This window comes from Varroa jacobsoni, unplaced genomic scaffold, assembly GCF_002532875.2.
Source record: "Varroa jacobsoni isolate VJ856 unplaced genomic scaffold, vjacob_1.0 contig01872, whole genome shotgun sequence".
Taxonomy (NCBI): Eukaryota; Metazoa; Arthropoda; class Arachnida; order Mesostigmata; family Varroidae; genus Varroa; species Varroa jacobsoni.
Genome location: NW_019214713.1, coordinates 34,835 through 57,894, shown reverse-complemented (window position 1 = coordinate 57,894; position 23,060 = coordinate 34,835). Strand labels below are relative to the sequence as shown.

The window sequence follows — 23,060 nt, the reverse complement described above, 5'->3', positions numbered from 1 at the left end:
AAAATAGTGGTTCTGACCGACGGTGTCGTAGGCTGTTGCCGGGACACATATGGTAACAGTCTATCCGAGCTAATGATTGGTATAAGTAGTTAATGACAGCGTAGCTTAAAAACCATACATGTGGATGAAATAGAAAAAAAACTTTTTTAAAAAAATGCAATCTGCTCAAGCCATTGGGTTGCATACAGTATTCAAGGTACATATATATATGTATTATATATATATATAATATTTTTGATTGTGTTCAACTACTGTGTGATAACAATGGATTAAAGCATCGCCAATTTCAAAAAAATCTATATCGGGAGATCCAGTGTATTTCTGACCATCCGTCGTTGTATAAGTTACTACGTCATATCAACACTATTATATAAGATAATACTGACACAGAAAGAGGTGACTGCATAGATATAGGAATCTATAGCTAGCCTCTCTTGCCTAGGTATGCTCATTCGTAATGCGTAAATATAGGTCATATATAGCAAACGCAGATGCCTACATTTTTACTTATCGCTTTATCTAAAGAAGAACGAGACACGCTCATGGATGATCTTTGTTTACACGTGAAATTAGATGATGACAACTCTTTTCTTTTTTCTTGAAAGACCAATTCTTAGAAGGGAATCCTCAAACCCTTGTTGACTTTTCTACATTATGTGTAAGCTGCGGTGATCCTTGCCCTTGTGTCGATTACTATCGGTATTATTTCTAATTTTGCGACTTGTTCGTAAGCCTTTTGGTTCAGCTAATACCCATATAAGGACCAATTTCCCAGTGGACGAGTTGCCTGTCGTTATGGTTAAGGCTCTTTGAGCAAGCGATTTGACTTAATCCTAAACAGGTCAATTTGGCTCTATAGCACGTTTTCTTCAAAAAAATAACAATAGTCAATTCCGAAATGACCGTCTTGGTTGAAGGATCGTTCGGTCTTTTTTTCGTCGTATAAATTTTAACCGGCAACCTGTAATAAGAATTTTTAATCCTTTTTGTACATAGTTGCCTATAATACAGCGTGGCACCGGAGCTTTTTTTAGGGCGCGAGACACGTGGAGCACCAATAAACTAAAATTAGAAAAAAAAAGATGTGCGCCGTATACGTACGCTGTATGAGCTGTGTTTCAACAGACACTTATAACCAGGCATGAGACCCTATTACAAGCCCTTGAATCATGTCGGTCGTGCGTTATGCCATAGTTATGCTTTGAGTTTCCAGCCGCTGAAGACAATTGGAACTATAATATTTCAATGCCATAATTCATTTTATGCTTCAGTTGTAGCAGCTTTAGGAATACTCAATGCGGCGCCTCTACCCTATTTCACGATTTATGTATCGCCAGCATATTTTGTATAACATGAACTTGTACTTCAAGCTCAAACGGTCTGCAATATAATATTCTCATTTGTGCAGTTGTTAGATAAGAACAAAGAGCCTCAGCTGTATGTGTCACTAATCTTTTTTATTACCCTGTCTCTTTAAAGTAGAACACATACAGTTGGTGTATGTTGATAAATTGACTAAATCGATTTCGTAAAATTTTAGAGAGATCTCGGATTTGAAATAGTTATACGGTACCCTTACAACACGTTAATAATGTCCTTTTTACTGCAGTTGTACTTGTGTGTATGTGCATCGTATATGTGTGGTTTCGAGGAAAGAAAATCATTTAATTGAAGCTTAACGGGCGCATTATTTTTGCTTAAGAGATGTGTTTCTCTACTGTAGCTAAGAATATTCCAGTCCCCAAAACTCATGGTCTAAAGAAATTTCGAGGCCGGATCATTATTCTAGAGTGATCTGGGCACACTAACGTGATTAAAAAAATACATGAACAATATTATTTAGATGTACGAGAATGCAGTGTATTTTGTCCGTTCATATCTCTGTACAGAGGGGGTTGCTTCATCAAACCTGTATGACGGAACGATTCGCCACCAGAATATATTACTTAATACTATCAGTCCCATAGAATGCGAATATGTTGGCAATATAGATAGAAAAGGTAGGAAAGTAACACCATTTCAACACTAGTTCTATTAGGCGACGAAAACAGATAAATAAGATAAGCAGCAGCAGCGGCGGCGGCGGCGGCGCTGTTAGCGCGAGGAGACGTTCGTCTTGTAGTCACGGGGCTGCTAGCCGGCATCTGACGTCACACGTTATTCCGTTCACCCCTGATTGGCCTCCTCTGACTGCCACATGTTGGGTGCCAACTTGGCCAATAGCCGCTATCTATTCAGCTGATTTCAAAGCATCCGCTACGCCTCAGTGGACGGGCTTTCGATGTTACTTCGTCGCCGCTGTCACTATGGTAGCGGTGGTAGATGGCAACCGGCGATCATCGCCTGCTCAGCAGCTTGATGGTCTGCCCCATGGTGTTGTCATAATAAATAAGCCGCCGACCCCGTCTGACTGCCTCCCAGTCAGCCAGCCAGCCAGCCAGCCAGCCAGCCAACCCCTTCATGCCTATTTCTTCCTCAGCATCTAGCCGGTAGCCGACACTGTGTACAATGTGAAGCTGTCGAGCGTATGGCTTCTCAAACTTGAACTAGCCTTGTTCGAGAACACGGTGTTCTTCACATGCTGCTGCCATGCTCGATTTTAGATGAATCGCCACAATATCGAAGACATAAAGGTAAACATGGGCATACATGCATGCATTCGCAACATAGTGGCAACGACTTGCAGTCGCGTCCTCGTTGTCACATACTCGCCGTGTGCGAAGCAAACGATGATGCACATGTACAGCTGAAGCCAACACAAGCGAAGTGAAAGTCACCACATGCCATTATTTATAGATAGGAGCATCGGACGTCTTGCGCCAGCCGTATCGTCCACGAGAAAAACAGACAGGGGTGTGTTCCTAGCAGACGACATGCTTATCGGCCTGTCTGACTGGTTGGCGACAACCAACGACGTTATTTGGACGCGGCTGGTAACAATAGTTGTGCGCTGCCTATCTGTCTGTTTGTCTGTCGGCCTGTCTGTCGGTCTGTCTGGTTCGGCGTTGGCCCTAACCCTAACGTTTCAATGCTAGCCCACGGTTGACGGCTGCTTCTACCGTTCACTTGCCGACGACCTCGCAGCAAGAAGGGGTGAGTGGCGGTATATTTCAACACGGGGCCACCCTTTATCCAGTTATTTCGTTCCGAGCTCTGGTAAGAGGTGGACGTGTCTTCGGGCGTTCGTGTGGTGTTCTACCTGAAATATTACTGAACTGTATAGTGTGTACAGTAGAAATTTTCGTACTAAATGCCTATGTGTTTCTTAATAGAATAAGTGATTCGTAGTGGCTGTGTACTTAAGCGTCTTAGCGATTCGGCAGTTCTTTTCCGGGTTGTATACTGCTCCTGTTGGTAGCAGCGATTTCTTGGGACAAAGAGGATATGCAAAATATTGCTTGGTTGCGTGCGTATTGCCTGTTGGTTAGTCAGTTGTGTCCGTGTCTCGAGGGGTGTCACCGGCTGCCAGTTCCACCAGATTTGAGTCTCTTGTCTGTTCTCGAGTTTTCCGTTTTGGACATTGCTTCAGGTGATTACAGTCCTGTAGCTGTATAGACGGAAGGACCCGCTGTTGACCTAAGAGCCATTAACAAATGAATGAAAGGACCATTGTCGCTGCCACGCCGGCCTAGCCCACTGCACCGCAATCGTCGCCGGTCAATAGCAGATAGGTACTACAGCGGCAGTAGTCGAAGCTGCTGGAGTAGAAGTATCAGCAGCAGCATCATCATCAACAGTAGCATTTCGGCTACGACTACCCGGTTACAACAGCAACATCGCGGACCCGTTGGCACGATGATGACCGCCGCGCTGGCGGCGAGTTCTACTATTACCATGTTACATATAGAGCACACGAAGTAGTGCTTTTACTCCGCTGATGCCCCTTTTGCTGATCTTTCTGTCATCTTCAGCGCATACAGTAGCGGAGTGCGAGTACAGATGAGGGAGTGCCGTCGCAGCTGCAGCAGTCGCAATTAGCCGACATAACTAGTTGTTGTGATTGCCGCTGTTTCTGCGGATGTGAGGTGTTACTATTCCCATGGCTATCTGTTGGCACCTCAAGGCGATATTCCCTAAGCGATTAGCCAAGCGATCTTCCAAGTGTTTCAGTATCCTTGCATCTGGCCCTGTGCCTCATGTGCCATCTGAGCCAGCGTCAGACGCAGGTGGAATTGATGAGAGAATGTCGTTCGATCTGTGATGATGCCATATGATATTCAGTTTACGTCAAATGGTATAGCCTTTTGGATAGTACGTTTTCAGTCTCTAAATACTGCCAACTAATAGTGAACTGTTCGCTGACGATTCCATCTACTTTCTTTTCCATCGGTTTTTCTCTGCGGTCTGTTTTTCGTTGATTTGATTCATGTCAAATAACGGATTGTTCCGTGTTTCTATTTGTCTCCGCCTGGGGGTCCTATGGAGCTTCCAATTATCTAGTTTTACAGTCGATTAATCGCAGAAATGCAAAACTGCGCAGGATTGGACCTATTTAAACGTATGGAGTATTCGAGTGTTGTAATGCACTATCGAATCTTTGAGAATCTCCCATTTAGGGGACCTTCTTTCATCCGGTCTCTGTAACTCTTTACCTGGTTCTTCTTACCTGGTTCCAATCTTGGGAGCACTGCTTACGTGGCCGGGTCAGTTTAGCGCGACGTGCTAGGCATTACCGTGGCCACGTCCGATGATGGTAAACTGATATCGATGTTTTTTGGAATCACTTGTCTTCATGCAACTGCTGCTAGTGCCGGTTCGCTTTGTTGTCGTCAGGTGATGATCTTAGACTTCCTTTTTTGTCTACTTCTATTACTGACAAAGTTGCTGCTACTGCCGTTCTTCTTATTACTGTTATGGCTGTCTACGGCATGCGCTTTACGTCATCCGGTCGTCCTGCTGTTTGTTTTTCATTGCGTCTATCCGTTAGTCGTTGCTGCTATGCATCGTCAGTCTAACGAGCGATGCGGTGCCAGAGACGTCGTGGTGATGCCAGTCAGGAATCAGCGGCTAACAGCCGAATCAGCAATAGTGACGACGACTAACAGAGTGGAGAAAATGGCGAGAGATCGAGATGATAGAAAAAAACGAGGCGAATTGCGTCGCTGTAGTAGCAGTAGCAGCAGTAAGCTGTCGCCGCCGCTTTGGCCTTTGCCACCGTGGCCCCCTGCCGCTGCAGTCGCTGCCAATGCTGTGGCTGTTGCGGTGGTAGTGCCGATGATCCCGGCAGCGACGAGGCGGTCATCAGAAGGGGCCTCCACCTCCCTCGCGCACGGACCACGACGACAACGGCGCATCGCACAATAGCCTGCAGCAGCACTGATACCATCAACCGCATGATGGCGACCATCGTCCTTTTTTTACCACGGCTGCACCGACCCGTTTCTTCAACTGCTGCTGCTACTGCTGCTGCCGCTACGGTCTTTTTGCGTGCGTCTGCCTGTCCTCCTGATTGACGTCACTATTTCCAACTAGAACAGCACCGGCAGTAGCACTTAATTATACGAATCTTCTGGAGAATGCAAATGATAAAGGCTAAGGCACCGATCGTCATGTACTAATGATGATACAGAGTGCGGTGCTTTGCCTACGGGGGTTTTGCATTTAGCTTCTGCCGCTCCGGGTTGCAAACTGTTGTCTAGCTCTTGTTTTCCCTCGCTGCGCATTTGCCCTTCTCGGAAGATTTGACAGCAACAAAAGCAAATTAGTTGTATGACTGCATGCATTGATTTTATGGACCCCTTGCCGGAGCTTTTGCTGAGTAGCTATGGTGCTATATGTCGAGCTTTCAGATTTGTGGTCTTAAGATCAAAGTACATTATTTAGATGAGCCTGCTGGCGTTGTAACGGATATCGTATCGGTAATCGCGGAGAGGAATCTCTGGTGGGATACAGCTAGAAAGCTTCGTAATAACTAATAGGAATATACGAAAAACCTTTTTGTGGTAGTTATATAATGTGGTTATAAATCCTTTTTTGAATATGTAAATATTTAGAAACGTTTCTCCCATCCATCGCTAAAATAATGCGTCAGGTATTACCATTGATATGAAATATAGAATTTAAGTTGGCATAAACTTCATAAGTTGATTCACTTGAAGACAGTACCGTTTGTAGGGTTTTTAGCTCAGTTAATTATACGCAGCCTAAGTAATAAACAAGGGGTAGCTCTCAGCGTACTTGACCTTGGAAGTCAAGCTGTTGAAGAGCGACCTTCTGCGGTTGTCATTTTGAGTCACTGAAATTGTCGCTGACAGAACATGGACCCGAATAAATGTTTTTTTGAGGCCCGAGTATTTGATTTGTAGAAATTTGTTCGAGTTCAGCCACTTTTGTTTCATTCTGATTTCGATATAATGCTTTCGTTTCATTCAAAATCTCGTTCTCTCGGCTAAAGCAGGCAAGGGCTAACTACTGCGTCGAGGTTTCCGCGATGTGGTGATGATTCGGATCGTGTTGTTCAGATGGCAAACTTCAGTTGGCCTTTAGAGTTACCAAAGCAATATAATTACATGCTCCAATAATAGAAAAGGGTAAATTGCGGCCTTCGGTGAGCTGTGCGAGCTCATATACTAGTTATGACCAAGAGATCTCGCTTGATTTTACCAGTTGTCATCATCAAATAGTTAGAAATATAGTAGTGTCTATTTATTGTTTGCGTTTACTGTGAATTTTCATTCAAGTCGCCATCGTCGAATATTCATTTGGGGCCAAAAGCGTTTTGAGTAAAGCTTGCCACGCTGTGCTCATAAATAGTACGGAAGTATTACTTTCATTGGCAGTGGTTTACCATTGCGGTTTTGCAGTCTACCGTTTCGGTAAACCGTTTATCAGTTCATTCCGACGAATACCGTACATTTGGTCTATGGGTGACCGGATTGTTTCGGCGGTTATGATAACCGCGTATGGCATCATCCTGATTGATAGCAAATTTTTGGTCACCATAAATATGGCGTCGCGGTGCTATTGAAAAACCAACTACTTCTAAAGGTGCTGGGGCGGATTTTTTGCGGTTTCTGCTAGTATCAGTTATTTTGGTTTCTTTGTAAGTTGCCTAACGTCTCCAACTCGAAGGTGGCTGTGGGAAAACAGTGATCAGCGGCGATGCCTTATATCGCCGTTTAGTCGTTTCAACGAAACCCAAGAAAAGAAATGATTAAACTCCGGTTAAGAATTGGCGACAAGATATAGAAATGATGCTCGTTCTCTATAATTATTTGTGAAATGTGCCTATATATTATTTTGCTTTGAATACTATGATATTTTAATAGTCACTGACGGTTCTTTATTTTTCGCTTCTCATCACAGCTCCGACACGAAAAAATTGGCTTTCAACCGATTTTAATAACCCGGATTGATTTTTGGGACAGTGCGGTGAGTGAAATGACATACAATGACTATTGTTTTTATTCTCGGGAAGAAGGATAAATTAGCGCTAGAAGTTCTAATGTTTTTATGACGTAGAAACAATTATGGTTACTGGTCTTGTTAGAGTGCTGTATATCTTTAAATCCGAGTCATTTAGAAAAAAAAGGCTTCGATAATAAGAGAGAACTCAACCAGACTATTAAAATAGACAATTTGTATTAGTTGGTAAATCATTTTATTATTATTATTATATTACTATATTCCTATAATTAGTATTATTATATTATAAAAATGTATTATTCGACACCAACCTGACTGTTGTAAAGTCAATATTTAAACAATCCAGAGATATCTTAACCTGCTATAGCCCAGCTCCAGATAAACGTGTACAATTTACTTCTAAATGCGATCGAACTTTTAAGTTAGTCGATGACGCACGAAGTGGCTTGTATAGTGTACAATAACAACAAAATATATTTATTTATTTCGTTTCCTCGATTCATACTGTACCATGATGAAAATCTATTGCTGATCTTCATGATGGTACTTCTCTTTGCTATTGGTAGCTGTCGAAGTGGTTTGAGGTTTATTGGATAACTCTTCTATTCATAGTTTTCATGTAAACCATCAATACTAAGCAAAACAAAGTGTAATTCTGTTTTGATGCTGAGTCAGGTCCGAGTATCGTGAGTAGTCTTAAGCCACGTTCGCGATAACTTACGATCATTGATCAAGAGTCATTGATTTAATGGAAGCCTAGAAAATTCAATATATAGCTTTTAAAGACCTTGCTAGTAAAATCGCTGTGCGTTTGCAAACGCCAAAGACCTGTATGGAGTCAAAGGGCGAGTACTTTTTTTTTAACAATGAATATACTTGAACTAATAAATGCATTTAGAATAACTTCGTAAAAAACGGCGGCCGACGAAAACACAAGCAAGGTAGTTTCGTGTACTTCCAAATAAGATAAAATGGCGGCATGTTCTCGGGTTGTCTGGGATCGTATGCATGATTGAAGTTAGTCGTTTCTCCTTTAATCCATGTGCAGCACGCGCTCTGTGACTGACCGTGCCCGGCTCGCAACACGAATAACCATGGACTCGATGGCGACCACGGTTCCCGACACCCATAATTCCCCGCCTCCAAACCCTAACCTAAACTCGCCGGAGCAATTTACCAATGGACCCCCAAGCAATGGAACGGACTCATCCAACAATAACAACAACGAACTTTCGGAAAATCCTGGTAAGTACGTTTGGCGCTGCTTTTGTACATGCTTCTCATGCAGTATAGCATGCAATCTAGTATGACTTTACTTTTAAGAGTGCCTGCGTACAAAAGCCATGCGTTGCAAATGTGTACGTGTAGCATACATGAAATTATGGACTCTGTGAATTATAGGGAAATGCTACGATGAGCTTTTTCCGGCTCTTCCGGGCTCCTGTCTTGACGGCGCTCCCACTCCAACCGTCAATGGTTCCAAAAGCATTGCGGGCTCATGGGGCATGATCGCGCTGCCTGCGGCCAAATCGTTGCCAGCTTTACGTGCCATTAATAAGACTGAGTTTTTTACGATTGCTTCGGAGGAACGCCGTCTTAAGGACACACCTTCAGCAACCAAATTTGGAGGTGAGTTTATTCGTTTTGATGATTGGCTTACTTGTTATAAAATTGGAAGCGCTTGTTTATATTGAAAAAGAAATAAGTCGTCTGTTTACAGAAATAAAAAAAAATGATAATACTGATGTGGAATTCACTGTTTGTTCTGCGTTTTTAGGCACCGTTGATGGCGATCAAGTGTCGAATCAAGAAAAAAAAGTTGTGCACGGCATCGGCAATAAAACAGACACCTCGATCGAACTTAGCGTCTCAAAAATGGACAGGGGTCTCACCGTTGTCATTAATGGTAACCCAAAAAGGTACGTTTGCTGACCTTAAATAGAACATTGTATTTAAATTAATAGTGATTTCTCAATTATATTAACACAGTAGTACAAACCAGGCCAATTAAGGTTTTATTATGCTTATCTTTGTCAAAACTTCATTCTTGTAGCCGTTGTTAAAGAGTAATAAATATATATAATGATATGCCTATATGAAGTATAGCAAATAATAAGGGGGTAAAATATAATGGTTGAGTGTTACCTTTCTGATATTTCGAGTCAAAACCCTATCGCTGGTGGTGGTAAGTAGATCTCAACACACTTGAAGACTATTATTTAAACAACCTTTGCAATATTATGATCCAGTGTACTAGAGGCCAAGAAGCAAATCACCAAGGAATTGGTACGCGAGGCGCAAACAGATATGGTTATACCCAAGGAACATCACAGACACGTCCTTGGTGTAAAGGCTCAAAAGCTTCGCACTCTCGAGCAAGAGACAGGTACAAAGATCACCGTGCCGAGGACTGAGGAAAACTCTGAAATCATTTCGATAAAAGGACCGAAAGAGGGTACCGCACAAGCTGCTCATAGGTTCGTACAGTTATGCCATATTTGCATGACGTTGAAGCCTCATTGAGGAAACATCTTACTCTTCCAGACCCGTAGATGCTTCGTGGCAATGATGTCACTCTGTACAGTCCGTTTGCTCTAAACGAGTACTTTGCTCAAGAAGCATACTGTGGGTGTTAACAAAGCTTTTCTACTAATGATATAAATCAGTAGCTATTTAGCTGTGAATTATATCTAATGCTAAGTTATAACTTTGTAACACCGAGCGCCCGATTTGTGTCGTAGTAACTACAGTGACGCCGTACTAAGTAACATCACATCGATCGTCATTGAGTGTTTTAATTCCGAGATAACGTGTTTTCATTATTTTTGTCATTTAGGATACAGGCTTTATCCGATGATTTGGCGAGGAATGATCGCGAGGAACTTGATGTTGAAAAGAAATATCATGTGTTTATTTACGGACCCAACAGTAAAACACTCGAAAGCATTCGGCAGCAGACCGGAGCCAAGGTAGGCGCATTTCTAAATAAAATCTAAGAGCTCCCGTGGTATGTTAAGACCTAACATACTATGTGAGTGGCTCGTATAAATTTCTTATTTTTTTTTTATTTTTACGACAATCCGTTTTAGATTTTTGTTAGGTTAAGCTAGGCTAAATTCTACCCATAGAAGGACAATCAACCGATTGGAAACACTGATATATAATAAATTTACATTTTGCAGATCCGCGTACCTTCTTTAACGGTCAAAGAAGATCAAAAGATTACGATCGCCGGCGAAAAGGACGCTGTGGCTAAAGCCAAGGAGATGATTGCTAATCTCTATAAGGAGTGCAAGGCTAACATCAAGGACACCTCGATACAGGTTTTTTATTATGTCTTTATGCTTTTTTTTTTATAGAATGCTCGAGCGCTAAAAAGGCGAAGTTAGGCACAATTTATGAATAAGCGATTAACGACTTTGTTTATACACGCTAAATAATGGTGTACGCTGCGACTGTTTCGAGACTTGTTATCATTAAAGGCACACTAAATCTTCTGGTTTTCACTATGTTTTTTGCGTTTCCTTATGTTGATGTTTTGATCCAGGTTCCTAAAGAGCAGCATAAGTATATTCTCGGCCGCGGTGGTCAGACCCTTCAAGACATGTTCGAAAAGACCGGCGTTTGGATCGAAGTAAGTTACTTTGCCCGAATTTTAGGTTAACTCTAATGCTATTTCCGATGAAAATCTCTTGTGCTACTTTTGTGTATAATTACAATGCATTACTGTCGAATGGCTAACATGACTATATTGCATATTAGTGAAGATACCCATCAGCAAGTTGATATAATCAAGGGAAAACGAGTTTTCGAGTTATGCTTTTTGTTAGCTGGTGAAACTAGAAGCGATTGATTGGTTCTGACGGTAGAGCCATACACAAATGAGTTACGATTGTTTTCTAGGTCCAATGAAGAATTTTTTCTCGGCAACCGCGAGGCACCGATTGGGACATTGTGGCATATGTGTTATGCACTCCCAAGGGCAACAAGTTTACAAAAAATGCTAGAAAAAATGCAAGGAACCTTATTTTGGATATTACACAACGTGCGGAAGGTGTCTGTATTCAGTTAGCCCGAACTGCCTTGTGTTTATCCGGTCGAGTCTTTTGGAAAAATTTTTTTACTAAGGTGTTCCGAAAGACCGGCAAGTGTAGTCTCCAGCGAAAAGAAGGTTATAAGGAAATAAGCCGTATAAATTTATAGTAACGGCAGACGTTTGCTATTCTTAAGGATTCTTCATAGCGCGCTTCGATCCTGAGAGTATTTACCATATTTTATCGTTATATACCCTAGGCATTTTGGAAGAGACGTTTACTTTATGACGTCACGCGTTTCATAAGTGGTTAAAAATAGAACTGCATTGAAAGATTTAAACAATAAAACTTAACTTAAAATAGACTTAACGTTCGTTTTACCTTACCTTATCGTAAACATAGCATAACATGTCGTTCAGTGAAATTTATGTACGATACGTATCTGTAATAGTGATCTTGAATTTTTTTCACAAAACTGTTATAGGTTCCACCTCAGGAGAGTGATTCACAGACAATTACCTTGTTCGGCGAGACTAATAAGCTTGGCAAAGCACTGTCTCTTGTATTCGAGAAGGCCCACAGCGCAAAAAAAGTCGAGGTTTCCGCCCCAACGTGGCTGTATAAACATTTGATTGGCAAGAAGGGCGAGAATATCAATCGAATTCGTAAAAATAAGGCAAGTAACAATCTATACTCAGTTCCGTCGAGTTGATAATCTACTGCGACAATGGAATATCATTTTTTTTTGTCTAGAGTATTAGCTCTTCGTGCAGAAAGACTATTCAGTATCGTAGTATTAGTAGCTTTAGTAACTGGTTATTATATATAAATTTAGTCTTCTATGTTTATTTACCCGTATTGTAATATTTCTTACCTGTTTATATTTACATATATATATATATATATATATATCATATTTATAGGATACTCATGTGGAATTTAGTGATCAATCGATCAAGATCGAAGGTGCTAGTGACTCCGTCGATCAGGTATGTCGTCAACTTCAAGAGGAGATCGATGATATAATGACGCGATTGACTTCGGTTGAATTACACGCTCCTCCGTCGTATCATCCGCACATCATAGGCAAGAATGGTGCAAATGTGAACCGGCTTAAGAATGACCTTAACGTGAAAATCCATATTCCGTCGGCAAACGATGAGACCAACCCTGACGTGATTACGATCGAGGGCGAGCCTCAGGACGTGGCCAAGGCAAAGCAGGAACTCGAGGAAATGATCGACAAACTACGCAACGAGCACACTCGTGAATTGAGGTGCGAGAGCCGTCTGCATGGCCAAATTATCGGGCAAGGTGGAGAGAAGATCTCAGAGATTAGAAAGAGGTTTAATCAGGTTTGTTTTCCATCAGATGCATATTTCATGAAGTATTGTAAGTTCTGAGTGTTGTTGTATCGTCAACGTGCTAGAACTAGTGAAATGCTGGTTTTTATTAATGAAAGAACCGGCATTACTTTTTTATGGACTGCACTATGTACACGCGTAGAACCTATGGTACGCGCGTACTCCGTAACACTATAAGGGAAGGTCTCTAAGGAAAAATTGTTGCGTTTATATTTGTGTGCAACAATTCAGTTTGTCAGTGTTGTTATTTTTTCCGTTGCAGGTGAACATCTCGTTCCCTTTAGCTGCTAAAAATCTTGACATGATTACTATCCGCGGTGACCGCCGCGACGTTGATGAGTGCTACGCGTACCTTGCTGGCCTTGTCAAGGATCTGCAACGCACCCAGTACAAACTCGACGTTCCCCTATTCCGTCAATTTGTACGTTTCCTTCAAAGTCCCAAAGGTCGCTCAATTTTAAGCTCAATTCAGCAAGAAACTGGAGCTAAAGTTCAGTTGCCGAAGGACGGTGTTTCAGGCACTAGTGGAGGTTCCGAGCAGGTTTCGGTGATCGCTGAAAAGGATAAAGCCGAAAGGGCCCGGGCGCTACTGCTTGAACAGCAGAGGAAAAATGCGGATGTTGTTGAGAAGGAGGTTTTCATTTCCAGCAAGGTCTGTTTGTATAGCCCTAATATTGAAAAAGGCGCTGTTCTATTGTTTTGATACTATGGTTAATGCTCTATTTACAACTCGACTTGAAACGTGAACGAAAACTAACGTCAAAAGCACTAGTATCTTCTGCAGTGGTTACTGAATGACGGTATCTCTTTTCATTCTCTAATTGTATTCATTCAATAGTTACATGGGACACTTCAGCGCTATAAGCGCGCGCTTCTACAGTCAATTCTGGAGGAAGCTGGATGTAGCATCTCTGAGGTTGATGTTGAATTCCCCGCACCTGGATCGAATTCCGACCGTTGCCTTATATCTGGACCAAAAGATATGGTCAACCGCGCAAAGGCACGTCTTGAACAGGTTAATGAACGCCAGTTGGGTGCCCACAGTGAAGAGCTAAGGGCTCGATCTGAACATCATCGCTTCCTCATAGGTCGACAAGGCGCTAACATCAAAAAGATTCGTGAAAAGATTTCTGCCCAAATTATATTTCCTGCAGAAGACAGCGAAGATAGGGAGACAATCGTGATTGTAGGCCGAGAACAAGATGTAAAGGTGCGTGGCGCCCTGAGGGTTTTGCCAAATGTTTACCGTAATTAAAATTTGTTTTAACGGTATGCTTTTATGACTTATATTTCCTCAGGCTGCTCGCAAGGAACTAGAAGCGATGATCACAGAACTAGAGAATCAAACACAGGACAAAATGATTATTCCCGCTAAATATCATAAGCATTTCATCGCCCGCCGTGCCGAGGTTTTGTCGCACATTCTAGAAGAATCTGATGTTCAGGTAAATGCCGAGGAATTGTCATCGTAGTAGACTTTACTTGGTACCTTTTGCGCCAATTGGTTTACAATTGGAAAAATTAGAAAGCAAAACGGGCTAATTATGGTATTATATTTAAGATTAGGAAAATGCACTTTCTACAACGGCATTACAGACCTTATTATCGCTTGATATGAATTATGAGTTGATGCAGTGCTTTTCTAGGTGAGCTTTCCGAAAAGTAGTAGCGGTTCCGAAGAAGTAACTTTAAAAGGACCTAAGGATTCTGTCGCCGAAGTTAAGCAGCGCCTTCTCGAGATTACGAAGGAACTCGATAACCAGATCACCATGAATTGTGTTATCCCACAGGTAAGAATATTGGACACATCGTATAGGTCCTCTGTTGTAATTGGCTAGTCTCAGGACATAGTCCATATGTACTTTCAATTTACACCTCATTTTCACCTTTAGCACTGTGCCTTAACAGGATTTTTTTGTTCGCTATATTCTGCTAACATATTTCTAATCCAACAAAACTTGCATGCTTTTCAATGCATGCGCCTAGGCATCGCTTGTGCGCCTTCCCTCACAGTATAGATTGTGCAATCAACGTGCTGAAACAATCAATTTGAGTAGAAGTAAAGCCATCGCGATTTTGAAGTATGAGCAATGTGAAACATATTTACCCATTAAATGATGCAAATTGTTTTATCATAATTGATTGTCTTTACAGGCGCACCATCGTGCCGTCATGGGCGCTAAAGGCGTACACGTGCAGGGCATTACGAGAGAGTTCGGCGTTCACATAAAGTTTCCCGAAAAGCAACAAACCCCAGTTTCGGCAAGTGGTGAAGAAGGGTCAAAAGAGCTCCCGGATGGAGACATTTCAGCTGACGTAAGTGAGGCCGTTCGCAACACAATCGTCATTACTGGGTCGCCTGACAAGTGTAGGGCCGCGAAGGCCGCGCTCGAGGCTCTGGTACCAGTTACTGAGGAGGTAAGTGCGGCTGATCAATACCGTAAAGGGAACTGATCCGTTAAAAAAAAACTAAAAAGGGGGAAACGGTTCTTCCAGTGGTGTGCTGTTACTTAGCATACGTGTGTAGTGTCAAGGATGTGGTGTTAAGAGGACACCTTGAGCTTATGTAAGATAACGAGCAAACCTGGCAAAGTGCTTCAACCTGGTTGTCAGTTTCTCGCTAATTGTACCGTTTCATATTCTATCAATTAGGTTTCTGTTGACGCAAAGCTGCATCGATTCATCATTGGCCAGAAGGGCAAAGACGTCCGTGAGCTCATGGATAAATACGAAGTTAATATCAAGGTACCACAAGCGACAGAAGGTTTGGATATTGTCAGGGTAACTGGACCTGCTCAAAACGTGGCACGTTGCCGCGTGGAGCTCGATGAGCGCATTAAAAACCTTCTTGAGGAGGAAGAGGACAGAAAATTGCGCTCATTTTCACTAAATATTAAAGTGCCCGCCAAGCACCACTCGAAAATCGTCGGCCGCAAGGGTGCAGTTGTTACAAAGTTGCGAGCCGACTATAACGTGCAGATCCAGTTCCCTGCGAAGAACGAACGCGGAGCGACAGAGGGTGGCTACGATGATGAGGCCGCTGGTGGCGGCGATGTGATAACCGTCACCGGCTACGAGCAGAATGTCTGCGCAGCCTGTGACGAAATCCACCGCTTTGTCGAGGAACTAGAGAATATGGTGACTCGAGCTATAAAACTTGATCACCGGTTAGTATTCTCACAGTTTGATAATCTTAAATCAAATCATATTTGGCAATTCACTAAAAACTTGTGACTAAGCTGTGTCAGTTGTCTTCATTGGATTTATTGAGTGGTCATAGATTTCAATTTATGTAAAAATACAACATATACAATTATCCAGTTTTCTGAAGTCTCCATATGGGGAGGATAAATTTCTATTTGAGGCGATACGCAATGAGAAATACTTAACATCCATTTTTATGGGGTCAGAATACACTCCCGCATCATTGGCCAACGAGGACGAAATGTGCGGAAGTTCATGGATGAGTTCAAAGTGGAAATTAAGTTTCCACGACCGGACGCTGAAGATCCAGACTTGGTGGAGATTGTCGGGGCAGAAGACAATGTCGAAAATGCGGTGCAACATCTCAAAAATCTGGAGGATGAGCTTATGGAATACGTCACCGAAGAGAAGGCTTATCAGCGGCCTCAAAAGCAGACACTTAACAACATATTCCAGGTATCTACATGTCACTTCTGCTGTTCCGTTAAATTATTTCGCATTTCCGTTTTAAATCAGACCTTTTCTATGCAATAAGGAAGTAAACGCATTTACAGAAAAATTTAGTCCACTGACGCTGAATCATTGTGTAAACAGATGGCACCATGCCATACTTTGAGATGAATGTATGAAAGAAGTTAACGTCATTTTGTGGTTTCCTTAGAGTTCCAGTGTAGGAGACACCGGCGGAACCCGTCAGGGCTTCGTTGTTACGGGTGCCCCGTGGTCACAGTCACAGAACTCGAGTCAGAATCAGGCTGTGCCCGATTCGGCCAGCCAATCGGATTTTCCTTCTTTCGGAGCCAAGGCCGGACAGAATGGCTCAGGTGTGGCTTGGGGTCCCCGTCGTTAGATATCTAACTTTAGGATGACAACACCGGACGACACAGTAATCGCAGTAACGATGCACGGCGTTGATGCAGTAGAAATAGAAAAAGGTGATTCAACGAAATCTTGTTAAGAGGTTGGCAACGCCCAGTAGTGTTTTTACTTGTTATGCTGTGTGCTCGGCTGTTGCTATTCGTTGTGTTATCGCTGCTCACATTAAGACAACGAACATCCGTCAGACAGTGATCATTAACATCATTCTATTGTGATGATAGTTGCAGCGAAAATCCTTCGACAGCCTAGCTGTAAGGGAATATGACAATTTCGCGGCATAGCGATTTAGAAAAAAAAAAAAGCAGCCTGAAATAAAAATTACGAAAACGCCAATCGAGTGAGATAAGAACGAACGTACAGAGGGGGGAGACAGAGGGGGCGGAAAAGTCTAGAAAACCGGAAAATGATTCATTCAGTCAATGTGCATGGCGTGAAAGACCACCATCGACACCCATGTCAGCATCATCGTCGTGACTACCATTGTCCGGGGTAACGGAAGGTTCGTCGAGGCTGTGGTAGTATTAGTAGTAATAACGATAATACTTATAATAATAATAATGGCAGTTAGTCGTGGTAGAAAATGTTAGCCAGTGCTTTGTAGCGTGGTGGTTGTCGATCGGTAATTTTATAGCAAGCGCAAACTGTGTGGGAAGGAGTATAGAAGTATGTATTGGCTCGTCAGTTGAGGAGTCAATGCTGATTCAATAAGGATGATCGTGGTGATAATGCCCGCCATTATGATGATGATGAAATTTGTGGTAGAGATGGTGGTCAAAACGGAGCTGATGGTTATAGAAAATGAAAAACAGGTTGTTTTAGATAAAGTGACAACTCTTTGGAAAACAAATAAAACGAAGGAAGCGATTACATCAGAAGGAATCAGGGAAAAAGCAAATAGATATAGACGAGAAAGGAATGCAGATCGAGTAGTCGGCGATAGATGTTTGGCTGGATCACTTCGTTCAAACAAAAAACAAAAAGTCATTCTTAAACGTAGTATCGATGAAGCCCATGTCAGCGGTGAAAAGAGGGAAACTACAAGAATATTCGCGTACGAGAATGAATTTTCAGTAACTACGTGGGTAACTGCGAACGTATACCAGGAACGATGCATTACCGAAAAGGGACAGGAAAGAGAGAATGCGTTAGCGAGAGACAGGAACATTGCGAGCGAGAGTGAGAAGTATTGTAGCAATGAACGAAAACCAAGTTGATAAAAAAAAATAAAATCTTTGTGAGAAGAAAATGGACGAAAAGATAAAAAAAAAAAAGCAGAGAAACACCGTAAACAGAGCGACATAATAGAGGAAAGCGAATAACTAATTTAGCCTGAAGGAGCGCCGCCTTTTCTTAAAAGTAACGAAAGTGTGCATTATCTACACACACACAAACACACACCCACACACATACGCACGCAGTAAGGGAGAATAAACAGCGTGACAAGGTATGCTGGGAGAGGTAAGAGAGTTTCATGCGAGGCGGTAGCGGGATCACGAGTATGTTTTAGCGAGCCCGATTTTTGTAATTGCGCTCCGAGTGTCTCGAAGTAGGAGCAGTGGGGCGTGGGTAGACCTAGTTTTGCCGTTACTTTTTTTTGTTATAGGAAGTTTCTTATTCCTTAACAAAAATGACACCGACTAAATAAATTCGCAATACTTACACCAATCATCTGAAATGTCATAGTTTTACGATAATAAGAACATTAGAAGATAAACCTCCTCATCTAGTATCGTAGGTGAAAAAGTGACGTACGTTATTAATGTATAAATATGACCGCATATAATTACGCGGTATGTAGGGATGATATTTTGCCAAAAATTAAGTGCATTTGTACGATCTCTAATAGTACCTATAATATAATGAAATCGTAAAAATTAATAATAGCTACTACCGGGACGTGCCGCTGCTTTAGTTCAGATGAGTATGAACAACCAACTGGAACTCGTACTCCTGATCTCGCTACGGCCGACTAATCTAGGACGACTGTCCTGCTCCCGCACGTTTGGAAAACCTAGTATATCATTATTGAAAAAAGTACAGTTTAATGATGAATATACGTATATACCTGAAGTAATGCCTAACGGGTAAAGTAACAGATGTAAAACACTAAAGACAATACAAATACACTTACACACATATGCACACATACACACACAAACACATAGATTTCTATATATACATGCGACATATATAAACACCTATTATATAGAACGGCTATGTCGTCACCGTGTTGGTACGTGTCTCGTTCGACTGAAGAACAGAGCAAAGAAAAAAAAGGGACAATAAATATTAGAAACATCTTATTAAAGATAATATGAAGAGAGAAGTATAAAGAAGAAAGTACGAGGCGCGAAAACGGCAAGAAAATGAAAAAAGTGGTGTTAAAAGCTCGATATACCTAATTTGAATAGCGAAATGCGTTTGTACACTGTGCAACGATGCACTATAATTATGTGTCTTTATTTGAAAATTACTAACAAATATCTTTCAGTTCTTGGTTTACATCACATGCATTACAGGTGCTACAATAAATCAGTTTGTGCGTCCTGTTATACGATGAAAAATGAACAAGCGCTTGACGCAAACAAAATCGTCTCTTAGGTTATTGGCGTGTTATTTTTAATTTAGTTACACTTCGCTCGCGATTCTCGTCAATTCATTCGGAAGTTTTTATAAAAAATTACACACATTCACCACCCCTTCTAGCTATGTACGTACAGGTAATTTCACAAAACACGCGTGTTATATAGCGTTTACTGTGACAGTGCTTGCAAAAAATAAGTGTCGGTTTTTGGTACACACAGAATATTGTGGTTTCAATATAGAAATTGATATTATTACAACCCTACTTGGGGAAAACAAAATAAACGAAAGTCCTTCTGCTACGTAACAATTTTGATTGGTTAGGTTATAATATGCGAGTGTATTTCTAAAATATACTCCAACTACAGGTGCAGAATATCGTTCCACCAACCGGCTAAGGGAACACACGCCCTCAAAAAGCTGCATTGTGTCCTCTGCCAAATTCAGGACAAGGAGTTCAAAATTTGCATTTTGCTTTAGTTCAAGACCCCAATGAAAGATTTCTCATAAAAGCAAGGTGGAACAAGTTATGGCCTAGGTTTTAATCCGGCAGTAGACGGACTTCGCTTCGTGCTGGAGGCAACCGTCTGACAGAACGCCTAACGGCGATACCGGGCATAAAACTTGCAACAGAGAAACAGGCCTACTTAACCAATTCAATGGGAACATAGTTATTATTCTGAAGCGTTGAAAGAGTCTGTCTTCGGCAAGTCATGTCGCATTTAGCCTCGGTTATTACTAGGTTACATTGCTTACCCAGCACTATTTATCTAGACCAGCAAGGTGTTTTGAACCAGATCTTTTTTCAGAAATCGGGCAAAAAGTCGAACGCGATACATCCAGAGTAATCTTATTGTAAAGTTTTTAACTGCGTATGAACTCGTAAGTGAACACTAACTACAGGGTAAGTAATCCACGTGGGCCGTATAGGTGAGGCGAATGCAGGCACGTAATCAAATAGACGAATGATAATAAAACCCATATATATATATATATATATCGGAGATATCTTTCTAATGCCAGTAACGCTTCTAAGAGTTGCTAAAAACATAGTTAATTTTAAGGTAGTTTATCGTTTGTTTTTTTTCAACAAAACAACACTACCTGCTAACTCTCCTCGAGGTATATGAAGAAATTGAATTATTTGCGATTAAGTACTTCCTCATATGGCCAAAGTTTGGTTTGTACTATTCGTTGAGCTTTTCTAAGCTAGAATCCAGATAGCAAATTTAAAGACACTGACAGTCCTTTGAGACACTGAAAAGCCTCGTCCTTCCCGACTGTTCGAATCTCATCATCGAAAGTTTTCACCGTGGGACGTTAATATGTCATGAAGGTGACATAATTTTTAATCATGTTTAGGGCAACCGAAATGGATTATGTGCTATAGGGAAGATTTTGGAACTAATCGCAGTTATTGTCAACTGTCGAACGAGACGTTTGCGTTCGCTATTTGTGAAGAATCAAAAGCTGCCATTGAAACCGTTTTAAAACCGACCATACCTAGATCGGATATTTAGCTTTAAAAACGGCCCCGTCAAGCCATAAGTTGCCGTTGAACGGAGGACAAAATGTCGAACGGCAAAATTGATTAAACTAAAGATGAGTGCATTCGACTGAACGAAAACTCAATAATATAGACGAAAACATCACGTCTGATAAGTAGGTTGTAGTGTAGTGATATGTAGGATCGTTGGCTACCGGATCATACCTTGTAACCCTCGGCTTTTGGCCTATTTATAAAACACAGTTGTAGGTTGGGGCTTAAACAATTTAGTGGAAAGAGTGAAGATATGCAGATCTTATCGCAATATTAAATATCTTCGTAGTAATCACTATAGGAGAAGCGTTATTTTGAAACGGCATCCGCGTTCGAAGCGAGAATGACTTCGCTGGCTGAGCCACATCCCGAAAGCTAGTATTATTATCTAATGTACAAATATTATCTAATTTTCTCATCATGAAGATGGCAACAATACTCGAGCAGAGTGTAAAGGCTGCGTAAAACTTTCGATGATTATTATTATTCCCAATTAAACCGATATGTGTGTACATATAGTGCATATATGCTATAAAGAATATATATATATATATATATACCGCTAAATTCTTAAATTAAAAAGTAGTTGACAGACAGAACAAAAAGCGTTAAAGAAAAAAAAACTTAAACCTGAACGGGTAGACATTTTTTTTTCAGGACTGATCATACAAATGGGCGAGTATGAAATATGAGGATGCTAATAACATCGCATTGTTAATAATTCAAAGACGAAAATAAGTACGAACCGCAGTTCCAATTACATATACATTACATTATTGTATAGTTACATCGTACGACGAAGTAGCTAATGAGCGAACACAACAGTTACTGGAAATAATGCTGAAGTAAGTTGGCCGAAGGAACTGGAAAAGACGAAGGGACAAGGAAAGGGGACAGTCGACTTCCGAAGCATCTACGATACTCGAGATTTGGTTACGGTATATATATATATTAATGCTTATTTTAAAAAAAGCTCGTTTATGTTAACATAGCTTCATGTGTTATGCAGATGTTGGTCGAATTGATTAATCTTTGTCTAGTAAGCTACACATAGCGTACATTTTGAATCTGGTGATGATGAGTTCCGCAGCTCGCCAAGACAACGTTGGAGGGTGACACAAACACACATGCAGTGACAGTTTTGTCTACAAACAAAGTATCATTAAGAACAACTCAGCTAAACAGAGCACGGAAATTAAATAGCAATGAAATAATTACACATATACACAATTAGGATATGTGGCTTACGAGCGCATAAGTGGACAAACTATATAAAATAGGATATAATAAAAAAGATAACAAACACACTTAAATAAATCAAGGGTAGAATAAAAAATATTATTATTGGTCGATGTTTTTGTTGTACAAATACACCATACATATGTCGTGCGAAAAGGTATGCAAGTGAAGGACCAATTTGTAAGGTCGTTGACGTCCATAGACTACTCGTCATAAACTAAAACAATCCAGAGAGTAAAGCCGACAGCGTAGCGTAATTTTCACCGATTTTTTCCGATCTATTTCCATTCTCGCTCTATTCGTTTAAACGGTTCAGCAAAACACAAATTTGTTGCGTGTCAGGTACTGAACAGACCTTCTGCAACACAGATGAGAGCACCCGTTATCGACAACTGAGGATCGACGGCTCAGGTCGATCGATTACAAGCTACACGCATATATAAATAATAGCTTTCTTTGCTCAAGTGGGTTATATCTGTTGTATAAATTCGGGGGTATTGAGACAATATGTTTATGCATTGCATTTGTAAAGAGCATCACCTGTCATATAAAGAATTTAGAATACTGAACATTTTATTTATATTTTTGTTCACACACTCTTTCTATATATACATATGCATGTATATGGCCATTGACGGGTTTGAACCAGCTGTTTCTCACACACAAGCGCAGAAATGGTGCAGGCCATATGATCCAAAGCCAGACGTTCCTAAGCATACCTTAGCTTTTTTGTCGAAAGTTAACGCAACAATGTTCAAAGTATTAGAAATGTTTTATTACTAAAAGGGTTTGATTCAACTGTTTGACGTCCGCCGCGCGTTTCTTGTGTCCTTTCTCAAATAGCTCCCTCCC

General features: G+C 41.2%; 1 protein-coding gene and 1 long non-coding RNA gene across 7 annotated transcripts; one reads left to right on the top strand and one right to left on the bottom strand.

The window, feature by feature from the left end:
* The first annotated feature begins 386 nt into the window (after positions 1-386).
* On the top strand, positions 387-19,295 carry Dp1 (satellite-binding protein 1 Dp1). Of its 6 annotated transcripts, none has more exons than XM_022853591.2 (19): positions 387-3,093; positions 7,306-7,371; positions 8,414-8,610; positions 8,767-8,994; positions 9,143-9,284; positions 9,615-9,842; positions 10,202-10,334; positions 10,548-10,688; positions 10,913-10,999; positions 11,884-12,075; positions 12,323-12,754; positions 13,026-13,415; positions 13,602-13,973; positions 14,062-14,208; positions 14,410-14,553; positions 14,918-15,181; positions 15,416-15,930; positions 16,174-16,423; positions 16,629-19,295. In XM_022853591.2, exons 3-19 carry the CDS (start codon positions 8,460-8,462, stop codon positions 16,815-16,817), a joined length of 4,005 nt encoding a protein of 1,334 aa, XP_022709326.1. In that variant the 5' UTR covers positions 387-3,093; positions 7,306-7,371; positions 8,414-8,459; the 3' UTR covers positions 16,818-19,295. The 6 variants fall into 6 exon arrangements, with proteins under 6 accessions (XP_022709326.1, XP_086829342.1, XP_022709328.1 ...); XM_086973216.1 differs by lacking the exon at positions 387-3,093 and adding an exon at positions 3,116-3,156; XM_022853593.2 differs by lacking the exon at positions 387-3,093 and adding an exon at positions 3,133-3,222 and having other exon boundaries at positions 13,602-13,763.
* On the bottom strand, positions 19,060-23,020 carry LOC111272257 (uncharacterized). The gene is made up of 2 exons (XR_002687413.2): positions 22,928-23,020; positions 19,060-22,566 (listed from the first exon to the last, which is right to left on the bottom strand). It is a non-coding gene; the product is annotated as an uncharacterized LOC111272257 (long non-coding RNA).
* Positions 23,021-23,060: the final 40 nt, after the last annotated feature.

Coding starts and splice junctions, on each gene's coding strand:
- Dp1 (XM_022853591.2), top strand. CDS start 8,460: ATGGACTCGATGGCGACCACGGTTCCCGACACCCATAATTCCCCGCCT. Junction 8,611..8,766: donor CGAACTTTCGGAAAATCCTG/GTAAGTACGTTT, acceptor TGTGAATTATAG/GGAAATGCTACGATGAGCTT. Junction 8,995..9,142: donor TTCAGCAACCAAATTTGGAG/GTGAGTTTATTC, acceptor CTGCGTTTTTAG/GCACCGTTGATGGCGATCAA.